Source organism: Caretta caretta, chromosome 2 (genome assembly GCF_965140235.1).
Source record: "Caretta caretta isolate rCarCar2 chromosome 2, rCarCar1.hap1, whole genome shotgun sequence".
NCBI lineage: Eukaryota > Metazoa > Chordata > Testudines > Cheloniidae > Caretta > Caretta caretta.
The window spans coordinates 106020549-106039527 of record NC_134207.1 but is presented as its reverse complement, the minus strand read 5'-3'; the positions used below and the strand labels follow the sequence as shown (position 1 = coordinate 106039527).

General features: G+C 38.8%; 1 protein-coding gene across 4 annotated transcripts in view; it reads left to right on the top strand.

Annotated features, from left to right (window-relative positions):
* CARMIL1 (capping protein regulator and myosin 1 linker 1) overlaps positions 1-18979 on the top strand; it is a 256037-nt gene that overhangs the window by 111293 nt on the left and 125765 nt on the right. For all 4 annotated transcript variants that reach the window (XM_048840027.2, XM_048840028.2, XM_048840029.2 and 1 more), the window contains exons 4-9: positions 4061-4120; positions 6526-6647; positions 9411-9508; positions 9851-9921; positions 10043-10116; positions 17524-17599. In XM_048840027.2, coding sequence (XP_048695984.2) covers positions 4061-4120; positions 6526-6647; positions 9411-9508; positions 9851-9921; positions 10043-10116; positions 17524-17599 — 501 coding nt within the window. The remainder of the gene's footprint in view (positions 1-4060; positions 4121-6525; positions 6648-9410; positions 9509-9850; positions 9922-10042; positions 10117-17523; positions 17600-18979) is intronic.

Sequence of the window (18979 nt, the reverse complement as noted above, 5' to 3'; positions counted from 1 at the left end):
CTGCTCGAGGTTTAATCTAGCTGGTGTGGCTAAAAAATATAAGTGAAAATGTGGCAGCATGGGCTATCCACACAAGCACTTGCTTGTACAGCCCACACTGAACCCTGTATCACTGCATCTTCACAGTATTTTCGCTACACTTGCTAGATTTAAACTAACGGGTAGGCATATGCCTATCCACACTGCAATCATACCTCTGATTGCAGTATAGACATATTCTAAATTGTAGTCTCTCTGATTTCAAAAGGGATTATATTTCAAGCTCCAAATTAGAAATGATGTGGAGTGTTCTGAATCCTACTGTTCTCGGTGGAATAATCTCTGTTATTTTCCATGGGGGCCATAGTTTGCTATGAGAAGCATTTTGCCAGCCTACCTTATAAAGGCCATGAAATACTTATTTCAGTCCCATGACAATTTGGAATGATTGTCATGGCAGAGGAACAATACATTTCTGTGTGGAGCAGGATGATTTTGAATCAGGTGATGATCTCTCCTCCCACCCAGAGTCCATTAACATGCTTTTGGCAGATGTTCATGTTCTGCTTAGTTGTGCACGTATGCACAGAAAGATTAACAAATGATAATCATTGGTGCTGTAAAGTGTTCCCCTCTCTCATATCCAGGTTGAAAACATTTACTGAAAGCTAAGACTCTCCTTTTGGTGTCCCCAATGTTTATGGAAAGAAATGAAGGCTGCACATTTTCATATGCCAAATGGAAATGGTGTCATTTAATGTTGTGAGTTTGGAAATGGCAGAAAAAATCAATGGAAATAGCCACAGTATTAATTGAGCACTGGAAACACTTTTAAAAATGTCTTTTTAGTGGCTTTATTTCATAATATCTGTGAGGTTTATTGTGCTGTATTTTCTTCTTTTAAATCAAAGCCTAAAATCTGTATTCTAGGCTAATGAAAATGGTGGCATCAGTGATAACTGAAATGGATGAATAATTTTCAAAAGAAAGCCGCTCTTCACAAACACAATTTCTTTTGGAATTTGGATCCCTTCTTTTTCAACAGCCAGTATGCTTGAAGAAAGCATCTTTCTTTATTAGCATAGGCGTGCATGATAGTTGACTTCCTAAAACCTAGAAAGTTTTAAAAGCTGCACAGGATCTTAATGTTACTGATGGAGCTCAGTGACTCCTCTTGATGTCATCTAGCGAAGGAGCATTGATAGAGATGAGAACATACAGCATTTTCCTGGGATACTATTATAACCTGTGATTATTTAATACAATAACAATGAGCAAGTGGTAGAGTAATCTAGTTGTCCTGAAAAGTGCATTGTGGACTGGAGGATGATGTGATTGATTTGTATTTTCAGTTTTGTTAAGTTTATTGCTATATTTTTTTTCTTTTATTTATGGCTGATCAAGTATTTTCTTCCCTCCACTCCCCAAATGATGCAAAAGACTTTATTTTTGCTATATGAAGACATCTCTCCCTTATGCAGACCTTCTGAAGGAGGAATTGAAAGGTGACAAACACTCACCACCTTGGTTCCTTCAAGGAACTTGAGTGAAATCTAATATGTCCTGAGAACTTCAGTTTTGAGGTTACTGTATTACTTTTGTATGGAATTCCAAGCATTAACTCATCTTGAACAGCTCACAAAATTGACACTGAAATTTTATTCCATGCACATGAATATAATTAAAGAGATTAAGATTGGTTAAATGTGACATTTACCTAACACACAAAAAAATGTCAAGTTATGGACTCCTCTTCACAATACTTTAATCTCTGCACAGTGCGCTTCCACACAGAGTGACAGACTCCACACATTGACAAGGAACTGTCTTTCCCCTCTAATAGAGAAGGAAACACACCGCATACACACTCTGTATTACAAACTTAGCAACATTATCAAATATTGAATGTTGACATAAATGCACAGATTATGTATCTGGTGTATGATATGTTTGAGGGGTCAAGATTCCAAATGTATATTTGGTACTAGTTTGCAGTGAGTTTTAGCTACGTGGAAAGTTTGAAAGTGAACAAACCCAGATGGCTGTTAGCTAGAGGTATCCTAAAAAGGTGAAACACTCAGAATAGTGTTTATCCTTTATAGGATACTGCTAGCTAACAGAATAACTCTTAACTATTTTTAATTAATAAATTAACATGGATACTTGACAATCCTGAGAAAATTTGACTCAAATTATTTGTTATACATTTTGGAAAGATTTATTGTATTACACGTATGTGCGCGCTCACACACACAACATTGAATCCCTTCTTGAAGTGGAAAAAAAAGAAAAGAATACAATCTTAATTATAGAGGTGTTGCCACACCTAGCTATTGCACACTGAAATTCCAAAAGGGTTCTTTGCAGGACCAGCTTTTTGAGTCTGTTGCTTCTGTATAGATTTTTGTTTTGTTTTGAAGAGGTGTTTCAGGTTAGTGTGAGTATACAGAGTTGTCACACATGCAACACATACTTGTTGTACTGGGGCCATCAGAGACTGCTGGATAAATAATGTGCAAAGTGAGAACAATTTAGATGATGGAAAGTAGCTTCTAAAAGATCCCCAATGGTCTGTTGGGTAAATAGATGTACACTATGCTCCTGACCATGAAATGTGTTAAATAGACTCTTAAAATGTTCCGAGGTTCTAGGGACCTGGGTGACTTGGTATTGGACTAGCAATGGGATATGGAGACTTTCACTGCTTTGAATATAGTGTATGTCACTAGTGATCAAAAGCTGCCATCTGATGACTGGCTGACCTATGTGAATGTAGAGGAAGTTACAGAAGATAGGTGTCCACATCACAAAAACTGATATTAACTGGCAATTTCAGATAAGAAGTAACTGAATGGGCATGAAAATGAATGAATTCCTTACAAGGTGGTCTCTCCATGCCAAAATGAGATACTTTGGTGTGAGCAATGAGGAAATGCTTGCACTGCCACTGCCTGGGCTGCATCTGTTCTGTGGCTAAATAAAAAGGACCTTTCCATTCCTGGTTGAGGGGCACCTTTCATGAACAGTAAGTGTAGTTTTCCAGGCTGCTTCATGTTGTGATGCTGCTGTACATTTTGTTTCCTAGTTTGGTGCATATTCTTTTGTCCCTCTCTTCAGCTAAATGATTGGAAAGAAAGTTCACCCTTTCGTGAAAAACCATTTTTAACCGAAAAGAAAAGAAAAAAAAGAAAGAAAGAAAAGAAAAATCAGTTTCACTAAACTAAATACAAACTTTTTTTGCAAAAAGAAAAGGAGTACTTGTGGCACCTTAGAGACTAACAAATTTATTTGAGCATAAGATTTTGTGAGCTAGCCGAAAGCTTATGCTCAAATAAATTTGTTAGTCTCTAAGGTTCCACAAGTACTCCTTTTCTTTTTGAGAATACAGACTAACACGGCTGCTACTCTGAAACTTTTTTTGGTTATTGCTCATTTCTTTGGAGGACAGAAGTGATGAGTTATAATTAGAAACTTTCGTTGGATTTTAGCCTTTAACTCTAAAATCCTCAGCGAGAGCAGAATGGCTTTAAACTGTGCTGCCCATCTACTCACTGATGAAAACTAGTAGTCTGTGAGGAAGATTACTCTAGATAAAAAGTGTCTTACATAGTATTATAGGCCTGTGTAGGTATTATTTCCATAAAATAAATTGTCACATTTATGAAGAGTGCTTTTATAAATAGCTTCTAAAGGATTAATTAATGGTTAACCAGTTAGAGTACAATAGGTCAAGAAGTTGCTTATAAACATCTATAACATTTTGTACTGATGTGCTTAGAACCACTTATAACGCATACTACTCAGTAACAGCCTTGAAACTTCTACTAGTCATTTTTAACCCATAAAAAGTTATTTATAAATATACCCTTAATATAAAATGTAATCAAATATACTAAATATTTACTTGTACACAATAAAGTTATTACAGCTGAGACACAATTACTGTTAACCTTCTTGTTTAATCAGTCCAGATGCATTCCTCTTGCTTAACTTGTGAATAATGTGGCGTTTTAATATGTTTTGGTTAACGTTTAAAAATGAAAACAAGGTATTTATTTTCTGCACTTGTTTTACATTACAGCTAGAACTAACTTTCAGCTACTTAGAAATCCAAGGAGTAACCTCCAGTAAACCAGGTCAGGTGAGTGCTTTGAAGACCAAAAGGATTTAGTATTGTGAAGTTCTGATCTACAGTGCCAGAAGTATGCTAATTAGAATGAAATAGTTTACTTTCTACTTAGTTTTAAACCTTCTTTCTGATCAAGCAGGTAATGTTATTGAATGTAGAGGTTCTCGTCTAGTAAGCACAGGGCACATTTGAATTCTTATGTTCGCACTGCTTGTAAAGCCGAGCAATAATAATAGTAATTTAAAAAGTCAAGTTTAGGAATGAAGTGTGTAGGTGGGATGAAGATAAGAAATGCATCCCTTTCATAACTCAGCTGGAACAGAACTAATTGGATTAAGTTTTCATTTGTAATATAAATGTGATATTTTTCTCAGCAATAATGAAGAACAATGATGTTCTCAGGTTATACATCCCATACCCTGCAACTCTATGGATTTTTATGAGAAACACTGGCAAATAGTGGTGCTTAAATTACACACAAGACCTGAAGAAGAACTCTGTGTGGCTCAAAAGCTCATCTTGCTCACCAACAGAAGTTGGTCCAATAAAAGATATTACCTCCCCCACAGTGTCTCTCTAATTTCCTGGGACCAACACAGCTACAACTACCTGCATACACAAATCTAATTGTATCAAAGTCTATGTAGGTTACAATATCGTACCTCTCTGTGTTGGTTTTTGAAGAGGTTGTTAGAAAGGGGTGCTACTGCTTTTTTATTCAGACACAGCAGAACTGTACATTTAGCACTTGATGTTTTCAATCTAGCTTTTGGCGTTCTCTATGTACTCATTTTCTTGGAAAACTGCAGATGTTTTTCTTTAAGTAGATATCAGGAGGCACTTATAAAACTGTGTATGTTGTGTTGTTTTTATTTTGGGGGGGGCTGGAGTTTTTTTGAAAGATGCTAAAATGTAATAGCAGTATTTTTTAAAAGGTGTCATCCTATTTATAATAGGAGCAGATGTTGAGAGAACAGATAACTGTTTTTGTGTGTGTATGTGGAGGGGGCATTTATGCAAGGTTCACAAGTAAAGTGCTTCTCTTCAATGGCAGAAAGAGGGGGAGGAAATTTTAGCTTTCATCCAGCATATCATTCTACCTAAATCTTTTGATATGTTTAAGCAATCCTTACATTAATTATGTTTAAGCATTTAGATCTGTAGATGAAGACTGGCTGACTCAATGACAGCTTCTTGTGGAGCAGCAGCAGAGTCTTGGTCTACACTAGGGGGATGAGTCGATGTAAGGTACGCAAGTTCAGCTACAAGAATAGCGTAGCTGAAGTCGACATACCTAGATCGACTTACCGCGGCATCTTCATGGCGGTGAGTCGACTGCCATCACTCCCCCATCGACGCCGCTTGTGCCTCTCGCAGCGCTGGAGTTCCGGAGTCGCCGGGAGAGCGCTAGGGGACTGATTTATCGCATCTAGACTAGACGCGATAAATCAACTCCCGATATATCGATCTCTACCCGCTGATCTAGTGGGTAGTGTAGTCCTACCCAGAGGCTATGAATCTCCCTGTGAATAGGGTGCGTAGTAGGGAAAAAAGTTGTCCATTTGCTCAGCTCCTGAGAGCAGTTGTCTAAAATCGCTGTAAAGGAATTAAAAAATAATGTAGAAAAAAGTGCTTGAGGGTCACCATGTACACATTAGACTATTACTACATCTTCTAGGATTATCTTGTGTAGAGGAAGATATAATGTGGTGCCAAATGGTAAAGCCAAAGGCTGTTGAATAGTTTGTGTCAGTAATGCTGCAATCTAATTTAAACAGTTGGATAGCAAGATCACTTTTTTGTTTTAAAACTCCCTCACCACCTCTCCTTTGCATCAGTGCTGTTAGGTTAAACAAGTTACTACATCCTTTGAACTTAGGATAATACAGTTTGTTATGCCTGCCAAAGATATTTTCTCCCTGTCAGGGTATTATCTTATCTTTAGACGTAAATGGCACAGATCAAAATCCTTGAGCGTCTCCAGAGGATCATACTTGTTGATTACTTAGCTATTGTTTAAGCTCAGTAAGGCAAGCTCCATATATTGCATATTTTTCTGCTTTGCTGTACTTTTCTTGAGCTCTGAAACACGTTTTAAAATTGGAGATCTCTGCTGCTGAGGCTTTCAGTTTTGGCTTGGAAGTCTCAATTGAGATCAGTTCATTTTTAAGCCTTCATGCTGTGATGGTGGAAGACATTTGGCCTAAAGAAAAAGAAAACAGACTTTGAATATAAATTTCCTTTCTGTATTGGAGAGTAGTTCTTACTTGGAGCATTTGTCACATCATAGTAATAATCAATGTGTAAATAAGCATATGTTTAACATTCAACCATTATTATTCAAAAAATTTCTTTAAATGGAAATTAATTCTACAGTGCTTATATTTTTTTCTGATTTTCTGATATATTTTATGTAGCTGATTGTTGAAACGGAGAAATGCAGCATTTCCATGAAGATTGCTTCATCAGAAGATGTGAATGAAGTGATGGCACACATTGGAACGTGCCTCAGGAAAATATTCCCTGGTCTGTCTCCAGTGTAGGTACTCATTTTTTGGGCACCTGTATTACATATAGCTCACCAAATTGTTCAGGTAGGCTGACTAGCCACTGTTCCCTGCCCCCTGGTTCTTACCTTTCATTAGGAACATACCTTAGATGTAAGAAATGTTTTGGGCCCGGGTCTGACCCTCACTTGAGCTCCTTTGTAGTAATACGGAAGAATCCTTAACTAGTGTGAAGTCTGCAGAGAGGCAGGCATGGCTGGAGCATGCTGTATTTTGGAGAATCCCACTGGCCTAACAGCCCTTTGAGAGACTGGGTGCCAGACTGTCTCTGCAGTTCCAAGGATTGAAAGAGAGCCTAATGGTGCCTAAAGGTCACCTTTTTTTTTTTTTTTTTTTTTGCCCCCTCTCTTCACAGATCTTTGGCACACCTGAGGGTCCCGCCCTTTGTTTTCAGTAACTTCTTTTCCCTAACGGTTGTCCCTAAACAACTGTGATGTTCACTAGTTCTTTCCAGTTAATTATCCGTGGCTAAGATCCAATTGGGGGAGTGGAGGGAGGACTGACTAGAACATTCATCATTTTTCATACGTCAACAGTTGGGAACCCAGTTGTTAAATCACATACCTTCAGCAAAACATCTCTACTGCTGTCTTTCTCACCTGCCCTCAGAAATTTGTCTGCATTTTGTACTCTGCTCCAGCATTCCATCTTTCCCAATCATTCCTACTTTGTTTCCTTTCTCCTATCTCTGCCATGCTCCTTTCCTGCATTCTTTCATCCTACAGCAATGCTGAATAGTTTCTTTTATTTTCTTCACTTTGTTCTCACTTGGTTCCTTAGTCTTTCTCCCTGCCCCATTTTAATTGGTGCCTCCCAGATCTTATGACTCTGCTACTCTCCATTCTACTCCTAATTTTCTAAGAGTTTAAAAACCAAACATATATATGCTCCATATAAAATATAATTTTCCCCTTGACAAACACTTTCACAAGTAATAGTTTTAATACTCTCACTCCAGAAAAATATAAATGATCCAGCAGAAGTCATTTATTGTTTTTTCTCTGCTTTGCATCCTGTGTTGTTCAACTTTCCTGTAGGTTGAGTAGGAAATAGTCACTAAACTTAAACTGGTATTTTTTTCTTCCTTTCTTTTTTTTAAATCTCTAAGGCATCACTACTGTTTACCATAATGAAAACTAAAATCCTTCTTCAGGCTCATAATAAGGCAATTTGTTGGCAGGAACAGCTAGAGATACTGTAGCCAAAAGGGAGAAAGGGAATGGAAGGAAGGGGCTGCAAAAAGCTGCATATTTTTCAACATCTTATTTGATTATTTTGGACTTCGTACCTTTTTCTCTTGGGCTGCGTTGGTGGCATTGCTGCAGCATTTGTGAAACTATATAGAGATCTGGATTCGGGGAGGAGGGGAGCAAAGCCAGATGTGATTCTGATGTCAAACTGGTGTAAATCAACAGACTCTCAAAGTCAAGTCAGTGAGTATTTGCAGTTGTAAAACTGGGGTCAGACCAGAATCCATCCAAAGGGCTTTGTAACCACATACCCTATATGCTAAGGAAGTTGACATTCGTAGGTCTATAGGGGAAAGCAATTGATGCATCACGCCATTAGCACCTATTACTAACTTATTCTAGAGTTTTACTGAACAGAGGGAGCATGCATGTCTGTTCTTCCCCATCAGACAAACATGATATTATTTCTTAAGAATAAAGGCAAAGGGGATAATTTTTTTTGTCCTAGAGAGGAAAGAAAACTATCTGAATATAGAAGTTAGAACCAAGGTAGCCAAAGTGTGATCCACAGAGTACATGTAGCCCTTCAGGAATCCTCATGCTCTCTGGCACAGTATTTAATATTTCAGTAGAAACTTTCACATGTGGCTCTATAGAAATAGCAGCATTTGAAGTGTGGCCATTACTCTCATTGTTGATGTAAAATAATGAGAACAAGAGATGAGCCTGGTAAGAACAGGAATAAATGAGCCTTTGGTGTCAGAAGGCCTCTGTATGATAAGAACTACAGTTGAAGACTGTCTAAAGAAAGAGAAACACCTTGATGTAGTTGCAGCATGGTCTCGGGCTGTAATGACTATATAGTCTAACAATGTAGCCCTGTTATTTTGGGGGCCTTGAATTAGTGGACAGATGCCATGAGGCTATGTTGCTTCACTGAGCCATGGATTTGAGTTGTTTGCCCTTGCTAGTGTGAGGGAAATGGGATAGATTACTCTAGGAGTCATGGGATTAGTTCACTGGATAGGAGAAGGGAAAAATAAATACTTAGGGCAGGTCTACACTGAAAATGCTGCATCAGTGCAGCTGCAGCACTTAAGTGAAGATGCTCCCACTCTGAAAGGAGAGCATCTCCCCTCGGCTTAGTTAATCCATCTCCACAAGAGGCAGTAGCTGTGTCGATGACAGAAGCTCTCCCACTGACATAGCGCTGTCTACACCAGGGGTTAGGTCGGTATAACTGTCGCTCAGGGGTGTGGATTCTTCACACCCCTGAGTGACATAGTGATACTGATACAAGTCTGTAGTGTAGACCTGGCTTTACTGTTTCTGCAGCTTTACATTTGGGTTTGAGGAATAGACTTGAGGTGTATTAAAGATGCTAATATTTTCCTTTATGTGCACAAACATATGACAAATGTATAAGATTATATTTAAAACACATTCAAGGTGTGTGTGTGTGTGTGTGTGTGTGTGTGAGATATATATGCAGACACATATGTACAAACTTTTTAAAATCATGTACGTCTTTCCCCTTGCATGTAGGAGAATCATGAAAAAAGTAACTATGGAGCCCTCAGAAAGACTGGCTAATCTCCAGGCACTGTGGGACAGCCAGACTGTAACAGAACTGGGACCTTGTGGTGAGAATGCAATTTTAAAGCTGAAATGTAAAAAAGTTGGAATCATCAGAGTCAGGAAGTTCAATTCTATTTCTGGCAGAACCCAGTAAAGGTTTAATTTAGTGTTAAGGTATAATTAGCACAGAGTGGACTCCTGACTGGTGGATGAAGATACTATTTTTAAGCTTCATTGCAACCTGCCATATATTATAGACAACATACTATAGTCTTGGTCTGTTTCAGCTTCTGCCTGCAGTATAATGGATAGGTTTCTGAGAGGGAATGAGGGCGAGTTTTGAAACGTTGTGCTTACTGTTTTTGTTATTTACTGTATTGAAAAGTGTTGTTTTATTTTGTTTCCAGGGGGATTTTCACAAATGTATGCATGTGTTTGTGACTGGCTTGGATTTCCATATAGGGACGAGGTACAGTGGGTAAGTATGTGTCTCACACAGGTATATTTCAGTTAACTATACAAAAAAGGAGAGACTGCACACTGTGAAACCAAGAAAAACAGTTTTCCTGAGAAGATGTGTTTTTGTGCTTTTATAACAGGATGTGGATACAATCTATCTGACCCAAGATACCAGGGAGTTGAATTTGCAAGACTTCAGCCATCTTGACCACAGGTGAACAATGTCCAATAAGTATAATATACTCCTGGGGGAATTCTGCACCAAAAAAATTAAAAATTCTGCACGCAATATTATAAAATTCTGCATATTTTATTTGTCAAAATAACACAATATAATCATGCCAGTTTCAATTATTTTGGTAATTTATTTCAAAATACCTGTCACCAAGTATGTTTGTAACAATACAGAAAACAAAAAAGATTCAGGAAATGTTTTGACAAATAGATTCCTTACTAGGCATATTAATACAGAACTTTGAGTAGTAATTCATTTAAAGTACAAGACAGAAATGAATTTCCCGCACCCTTCAGAAGCAGTGCAAAGGCTTGGGGGAGTCAGGGGCAATGGAGGAGCTGAGAGAGAGGGAAGTAATTGCTAGGAAGGAGCCTGGGAGTGAACCTGAAGGGTTGTTGGGTGTGGGTGGGAGAAGCATGGAGCTGGGGATTTTGGGGGGATTGAGGGGGAGGAAGGGGTTGTTAAGGAGCCTCCCCCATGCAGACTCTGACTGACTCCTAGCCTTTCCCATTCAGTCAGGCACATCTGCCCCATCCCATGTGTCTCTGCACCCCCACTCAGCCACCCCCGAGTCCCCATGTGGCTTTGCACCCCCATTCCCATTCAGTCCTTGCCCCAGTCTGTCTCCCCCACTAGTTCTTCTGAACCCTAGTCTTTGTGACCCCCTGCAGCCCCATGTGCCCTGCTCTGTCTGTGTGTCCCGTTTCTCCCTCCCCCCGTCGTCCCCCCCTATATCCCATGCCTCTTTACCTGGCCCTGTGAGAAACGCACCTTCTCCTCCTTCCTGTCGACTGCTGGCTGCTACAGCTGATGAGCTGATTGCCCTCCGTCTGATGCCACAGCAGCCCCTGGTGGGCGAAAGGCATAACTGCAGCGCCTCTCCGGCATAATGTATTTTCTGCAGAGGGAAAAAAAAAAATTGCAGAGGACATGAATTCTGCATGTATGCAGTGGCACAGAATTCCCACAGGAGTAGTTGTAATACTCTGAAAGTCATAATTTTCTCCTTTCATCTTAACTAGTCCTTCGTAAAGGGTTGCTCCTTTCCCATGTAAAATGGAGACACTGTGAGAGCTGTCAGTTGGGGGTTACCTAATGGAGTGGTCTTACCGCTCAGTTTAGCTTCCACAAAGCCGTTCTTCCCCATCAGCACAAAAACCATTCAGAGCACACTTCATTTTGGAGCTTGCTTACTTGCATTTTTTCCACAAGGATAGTGTGGTGAGTTTGCTATGTGGGTTTTTTTTTTTCTGTCTGAGTTCACCTTTTTTAATTTGACTTACGGATGAAATTAGCTAATAGATTTTTTTTGTCTGGGGCACCACAACTTGAAAGTTCCTTTCTAAGTCTCCTAGATAAAGTGAAGAAGCAAACTGTGTAGCCTTTGCTCCTGCAGAGTCTCCTTCCCCTTGTGTGTGGAGTAGGGGAAATTATTTTTGCCAAAAGTCTGCAGAAAATTTAGAAGTTACCTGTTGTTCGGAAGGTAGAGATTTCGGCTGGAATGGAAGTCATCCTGGATGTGCTCACTGATGGAAAAAATAACTAATTGAGAATAATTGGGGATCGTGGAAACAGTGACTATGAGCTGCTTGAATTTGCTAAGTACGAAATTTGGTTCACCAAGTGCAGCAGTATAAGGATAGTAGTTTTCAGGAAAGCTAATTTTGAATACATTTAGTATGTAAGATGTAGTGGGAAGAAATATTTAATTTAAATTCCACCAGCATGGAAGAAAACAGGGAAACCTTGAGACACTATAATTAAGGTGTGGCAGTTTCACTGATAGAAGAATGAAAGAAATAAGAATCTGCCAGAAAGCCGGGGTTTAAAATCTTATAATGGAAAAGGGAAATGCAGGAGGCAGGCAAATAAGAATATTCAGTCAGGGTTTCCTGAGGCAAGATGAGGACAGCAAAAAAGCAGAATAATTCCATACAAGCCAAACAGGTAAAGGAGCATAATAATTTAAAATGTATTGCAGGTGAAAAATACCAGAGAGAATGTAAGGGTCCATCAGTAAATGAGATGAGGTTATGAAAAATTATTTAAAAATAGCTGACCTCCTTACTTATATAGAAAAGAAGTTTGAACCATTAGTAAGTAAGGAAGATCCTGTAAAAGTATTATCTATTGATGAGCAGATAAAGGCAATACTTGAAAAACTGGAGCATGTATGGTACAAATCAGCTGGTTTGGATGACAGGTGTCCTAGTATCTGAAAAAAATTGACTAACAAACTTATTCGAGCACATGCAATTGTGTTGCAGAAGATGCACCAAAGAATGGAACATTGAGTTTTGTGGTCCAAAGATTAATAGATAGGGAATCAGAATATCATTTTAAGATAACTTCTAGGAGATTACTTATTACTGCTTCAGATCAAAGATCCAGTAGTTATTAAGGGACATTTACAAGTCACAAAGCCTCTTGTGATGTCAGGACAAGACCACTGCAGCATCCCATGATTTAGAAATTAGCTAAGGGAGAACTTGTGGGTGAAAACATGCTAAGTTGCTGGTACAAACTATTGGGAAGCCAAGATCTTTTGGTATCAATTAAAGATACTAGTTATGAGGTCTGAGATCACAGTCTGAGCCTAAGATTTTTAGGGCAAAAAGTATATTTGTATGTGTTTTGTAATGTGTCTAGAACACTGAGGATGCTATGAATAAGCAACAAAAATAATTTACCAACTTTAGTGAGAGTCTTGATTTTTGCAGTACTATCTTATATCCTTCAGACCAGACTGTCAGGATCACTAAAATGCCATGAAAACTATTGTAGTTCAGCATCCTGTCTTGTGAGGTAACAGTAGAGTGATATGGCATAGTGATAGGAACTGAAGTGTTGACCCTACCATAGAGTCATAGAATATCAGGGTTGGAAGGGACCTCAGGAGGTCATCTAGTCCAACCCCCTGCTCAAAAGCAGGACCCATTCCCAATTAAATCATCCCAGCCAGTGCTTTGTCAAGCCTGACCTTAAAAACTTCTAAGGAAGGAGATTCCACCACCTCCCTAGGCAACACATTCCAGTGTTTCACCACCCTCCTAGTGAAAAAGTTTTTCCTAATATCCAACCTAAACCTCCCCCACTGCAACTTGAGACCATTACTCCTTGTCCTGTCCTCTTCCACCACTGAGAATAGTCTAGAACCATCCTCTCTGGAACTACCTCTCAGGTAGTTGAAAGCAGCTATCAAATCCCCCCTCATTCTTCTCTTCTGCAGACTAAACAATCCCAGTTCCCTCAGCCTCTCCTCATAAGTCATGTGTTCCAGACCCCTAATCATTTTTGTTGCCCTTCGTTGGACTCTCTCCAATTTATCCACATCCTTCTTGTAGTGTGGGGCCCAAAACTGGATACAGTACTCCAGATGAGGCCTCACCAATGTTGAACAGAGGGGGACGATCACGTCCCTCGATCTGCTCGCTATGCCCCTACTTATACATCCCAAAATGCCATTGGCCTTCTTGGCAACAAGGGCACACTGCTGACTCATATCCAGCTTCTCGTCCACTGTCACCCCTAGGTCCTTTTCCGCAGAACTGCTGCCTAGCCATTCGGTCCCTAGTCTGTAGCGGTGCATGGGATTCTTCCGTCCTAAGTGCAGGACCCTGCACTTATCCTTATTGAACCTCATCAGATTTCTTTTGGCCCAATCCTCCAATTTATCTAGGTCCCTCTGTATCCTATCCCTGCCCTCCAGCGTATCTACCACTCCTCCCAGTTTAGTATCATCCGCAAATTTGCTGAGAGTGCAATCCACACCATCCTCCAGATCATTTATGAAGATATTGAACAAAACCGGCCCCAGGACCGACCCCTGGGGCACTCCACTTGACACCGGCTGCCAACTAGACATGGAGCCATTGATCACTACCCGTTTGTTACTACCTTGATTGTTACCATGCATTCCAGGCACTGCACAAATGCTTTTTATATTTTTCCTACAATGTAAAATATTTCTGTTAAGCCTGTTTTGCGGGTGCACATTTCTGCAAGAGGTCAGCATAAAATTTCATGAATTATAGATAAAGAGTTTGGGAGCCAAGGTTGTCTAACACAGTAGCAGTGTATAATAGAGTTTGCCACATGGGAATGCTCCTTCTTATGTTTTATTCGAAGGTGTATTGTGCTGTGAACCAGAAAATTGTTTAATTTGCGCGCGCACGCACATACACACACACAAAGTGAGAAGAACTTGCTTAGCTTTGCATCAGAATATTCACCTGGGAAGCATATATTTTAGTATGTTTGAACGTCCTATGATTTGTCTGGGGGAAAGTGTGAGCAACCTTCAGTTGGAGACGTGTGTTCTTTGTTTTAAAAATATTTCCGTATTTAGATTTCTCACCACTTTTAAACACACAGGGGGCAAAGGTGTTGAAAAACATGCATGTGGTGGCAAAACTTGGCATTGTTGAGACTTGCTGAGATTTTCTGCATTCCCTTCAATGCTTTTGTGTTGTGTACAGTATTCTTTTAGTAAATAACCCTTTATTTTTCAATAGTGAAGTAGCTAACACAGTAACTTATAAATACTAAAAAATTAGTGAAGAAAGGTTGTGGAAAATCTCCATTTTTGGAAATGGTCAATAATTAATCATTTTATTTAGTATTCGTTCTCATTTCCCAGCAAAAGCACTGATGTCACTGTACAGCGTATACAACGTAATCACAACAAAATGTAATAAAAAAATTATAAAATATTTTTAAAAAATTGAAATCTCAAGAATGAGTGAGGGGGAGAAGAGAATTAAGAACAGGAAAGAAATAGATTGGAATGAGGGAAAGTAATAGACACAGGGCTGACAGCATTCAGAAGCACCTTTTCAAATAAAATTTAACAAAAATATACTAAGGTTTTTCTGAAATGTGAAGGATGAAATTAGGTAGATTTCCATGGGGAGCAAGTTCTACACAGTAAAAAGTAACTGTCTTGCCATCTTCAGGCATGCTGGGTGAGAAGATAGGAGCCCTAGACAGCTGAGTTGAGTGAGCGCGCAGGTACTCCTATCAGTCATATAAGTCGCTAAGAGTAGGTGTTGAATATAATTAGGGGCAGGAATTAAGGATAAGGATTTATAAATCCAGCAGTGTCAGTTTAGAGTTATCCCGTCACTTTTTAGGCAGACAATGTTGTTTAAATAACGGATTTTTTTAGGATCACGATATCTCAAATGAGTGAGCAATCATGTTGAATAAGTTGTAGTTGGTTGATGGGGCAGCGTTACTGAAAACCTTGCAAAGAAGGAATTGTAACAGTTGCTCGTCTGACCACAAAGTTTGTATGCTACTGTTGCGAGGTCATTATGGTGTAAATATGTGTACCTGACACAAAAACTGCACAACTGAAAAACAAGTCTGCGTTTGTACCATGTTCCATGCATAGCTTTCCAAGACCAGGGCAATGACAAAAGAGACACCAAGGTTCTTAACCTGAATCATTACCTTCATACTAATCCCATCAAGTGGAGCCACACAGGAGAAACAAGCTTGTTTTGTATAGCTGAGTCAACAGCAAGACATCTGTTTTTCCAGGCTTGAAGATGAAATAGTCCTGATTTATACATCTAACAATATTCAAATACCACTTCACAGCTGAGACCAAAATTGCAGAGGCTGTTGGACAAGAGATAAATCCTTGTGTATCATCATCATCATCACACCAATGATACTGCACTATATGTTTGGAAATGAATTCACCAAGAGGTTTCATGTATATATTGAACAACACTGGCGATAGGCCTATTCCTTGTGGTGTACCATATTTCTATATCTAAGCTAGAGTATACAAATAACCTTCTTGTATATTAGCTTTACAGTTGGTGTATAACATTGATGTTGTGCAGCAAAATATTCTCTTACTGCTTTAGAGATGGACTTATATTTCAGAATATAGAAATCTACAGTTCCTGAAAGAACATAATCTAGTCAATGTTTGTCTGAAACATTCATGAGAATCACAGGTGCATCTGAGTCTACACTTGTTTAATATCCCTGCCAAAAATGATTGAAATAAAACAGGTAAATGGGGGGAACGTAAAAGAAAGAGGAGCTGTGTGTACAGAGAAGATGCCTGCCAATGCATGCTCCTGGATGGAAAGCTTGCGAAAGAACGGTCAAAAAGGCTAATATTTACAAATTATGCCCCATGAGGATTGAAGTTCAGTTTGCACTAGCACTAGTTAGATTTAGAATAATTACATGTAGAGTAGCTACAGTAGAACCTCAGAGTTATGAACACCAAAGTTATGAACTGCCCGGTCAACCACACACCTCATTTGGAACCAGAAGTACACAGTCAGGCAGCAGCAGAGACTCAAAAAAAGAAAATGCAGTACAGTACTGTGTTAGTAGTAAACTACTTCTACAAAAATGGGGAAAGGTCAAATTTTTTTTTTAAAAAAGGTAAGGAAACAGTTTCTTTGCTTGTTTCATTTAAATTAAATAAGCTATTGAAAGAACAATCATTACATTTTCTTCAGAGTTGCAAACATTTCAGAGTTATGAACAACCTCCCTTCCTGAGGTGTTCATAACTCCGAGGTTCTACTGTATGTCCTGTTTCTACCGTGCAAGGCAAGGGTTTATAGAGTGATTTGTGTGTGTGTGTGTGTGTGTGTCCATATATATTAATGTGGGGGAGGGAAAGATTATCTGACTGCTGAGTTGTACTACATAGCATACTAACTGCTATCATAATATTTGATATGTTATTCTGCTCCGGTGTTGCATGCAAACGTTTTTACAGCATGCCTTTATCAGTGTTTATTTGTGGAGAAATTAACAGAAGGAGAGCAGATCAAATTAAGAATCTTAGAATAAGGGAACAGGAATCATTTAGAATTTCATTTGTGAAATCCCTTTTACAATTAGGAGAGGGTTTTTGCTGAAAGTTACATTATCCTTTTGCGCGGCCCTTATTTCCTTTGGGAATATGACTTGAGAGAAGAGACAAGGAGATGCTGACTAGAATTAGTCAGTCACAGAATTATATTAAATCATCAGGCTGCCAAAAAGCTTTTAGGATCATGCTCAACTATAATTAATGGTGATTAAGAAGCTTAAATATGTCATAGGCTGAAAAAAAGTAAGGTATGACTAGGCATGGCAGCTCAGACAATTTCCTGGTTTAAATATTCATATGAATATTATTTGACCAGTCAAATGTTCATATTAAAATTAAGTCAAGTCATATCAAATCCAATTGATTTCCCCCACCACTATTTGTATTTTTAGAATGGAGAGCTTTCTAAAATCCTGATGATTGACTATTTATTAAGAAAGAGTCAAAGTAAATTAAGTATATAAGAGTAAGTGTTCAGCTGACCAGCTTGACAATAAGTGTGAACAATGTGTAAAAACATTTTTCTTTTTCTAGAGACTTAATACCTATAGTTGCTGCCCTGGAATACAATCAGTGGTTTACAAAGCTGTCCTCTAAGGATCTGAAATTAGTAAGTAATAAAATGAAGGTGCATCTACTGTTACCCGACTTTGCTGTATTTTATAGCACACTGTAACCCTTCTCAGAAAGATGCATTTATTCATCAATGGAAAGCTGAGTAGACTTAGTCTGCTGGAAAATAATTTTTCTAAAAATCAACTTTCAATAACATTTAGTTAATAAAGTTTACAAAGTTTATTTGAATATAGTGATGCCACAAAATAGTTCATTGCTTATTTTTAGCTGTTTTCAGCAGTACTATGTGACTAAATAAGAAACCATTTTGGGGGGGTAAGGGATATTTGGATTGTGTTTGCACTGCTCCTGCACTGTGAAAGTAGGCTTTCCTCTCACTCTGCATTACATCCTGATTAAAAGAAGCATCCACTTTCTGTAGTGAAGACAGTCAGATATAATCATAAATATGTAATCATGTAAGATAATTACATTGTTCCACCAAACCAGCAAGCTGGACTGGAAGAAGCTGTTAAAAATGGCTGATTATTAGATGACTTTAAACTTAATACATCAAAATAGCTTTATTTAAAAAGTGAAGGTTAATCCTCCCAGACGCATTGTTTTTCACACCTACCCAAAAATCTTTCTTCAGATCTAGGATTGGAGTCTGGGGATCTTAAAAATGAAGGACCAAATTCTCTGCTAATGTGAATTGGTGCAAAGTTATTGACCTCAAAAATTTGCTTGTAGGTTTTCCCTCAGTAGTGTCACATTACATGAAAACCTGATTGCTAGTGATGTACTGAAAGCTGTGGTATCTGAAAATAACTTTAAGAGGCTTAAGAATAAATGTAGAAAGTGCACTTTCCTTTCTTCTTTGGAGACCTAGTTTCAAATCCTGTCGTTAAAGTGAGGTGGAGTTGAGCTGGGTTATCTTGTTCTAGTTATCATAAAACCACCACCAAAGCATGTGGCACAATTGGTAGTCTCTGCTTCAGAGACTCAGGACTGAAACTGAAATAGTGTAGTATTGCAAGTCTCAACTGAAGTATATTGTTAAAGCTATTCAGAGAGGCTTGCTCAGTATTAGGGCTGGTCAAAAATTTTCCATCAAAATTGCTTGTGATGGAAAATCGGGTTTTTGTCAAAAAAAAAAAAATTCACAAAAAGTGTCTGCTTTCTGTGGAAAATTCCATTTTTCTTCAGAAAAACCAAAACCCCGCAAGCACCCAAAGACTGTGCTATTTCTACTAATGATGGAATAGTTTGATGTGGACATGCCACTACAGTATTTAATGGGATTTGAAGTTCTGATGCCTCCTCTGTTCTCCTCTGTGGGCCCGGGTTCCTAGCTGGACTACATCTCCAATGATGCACCCCTCACCAAGAGGGGGACTGTGGTGCATCATGAGAGACGTATTCTGACCAGGGA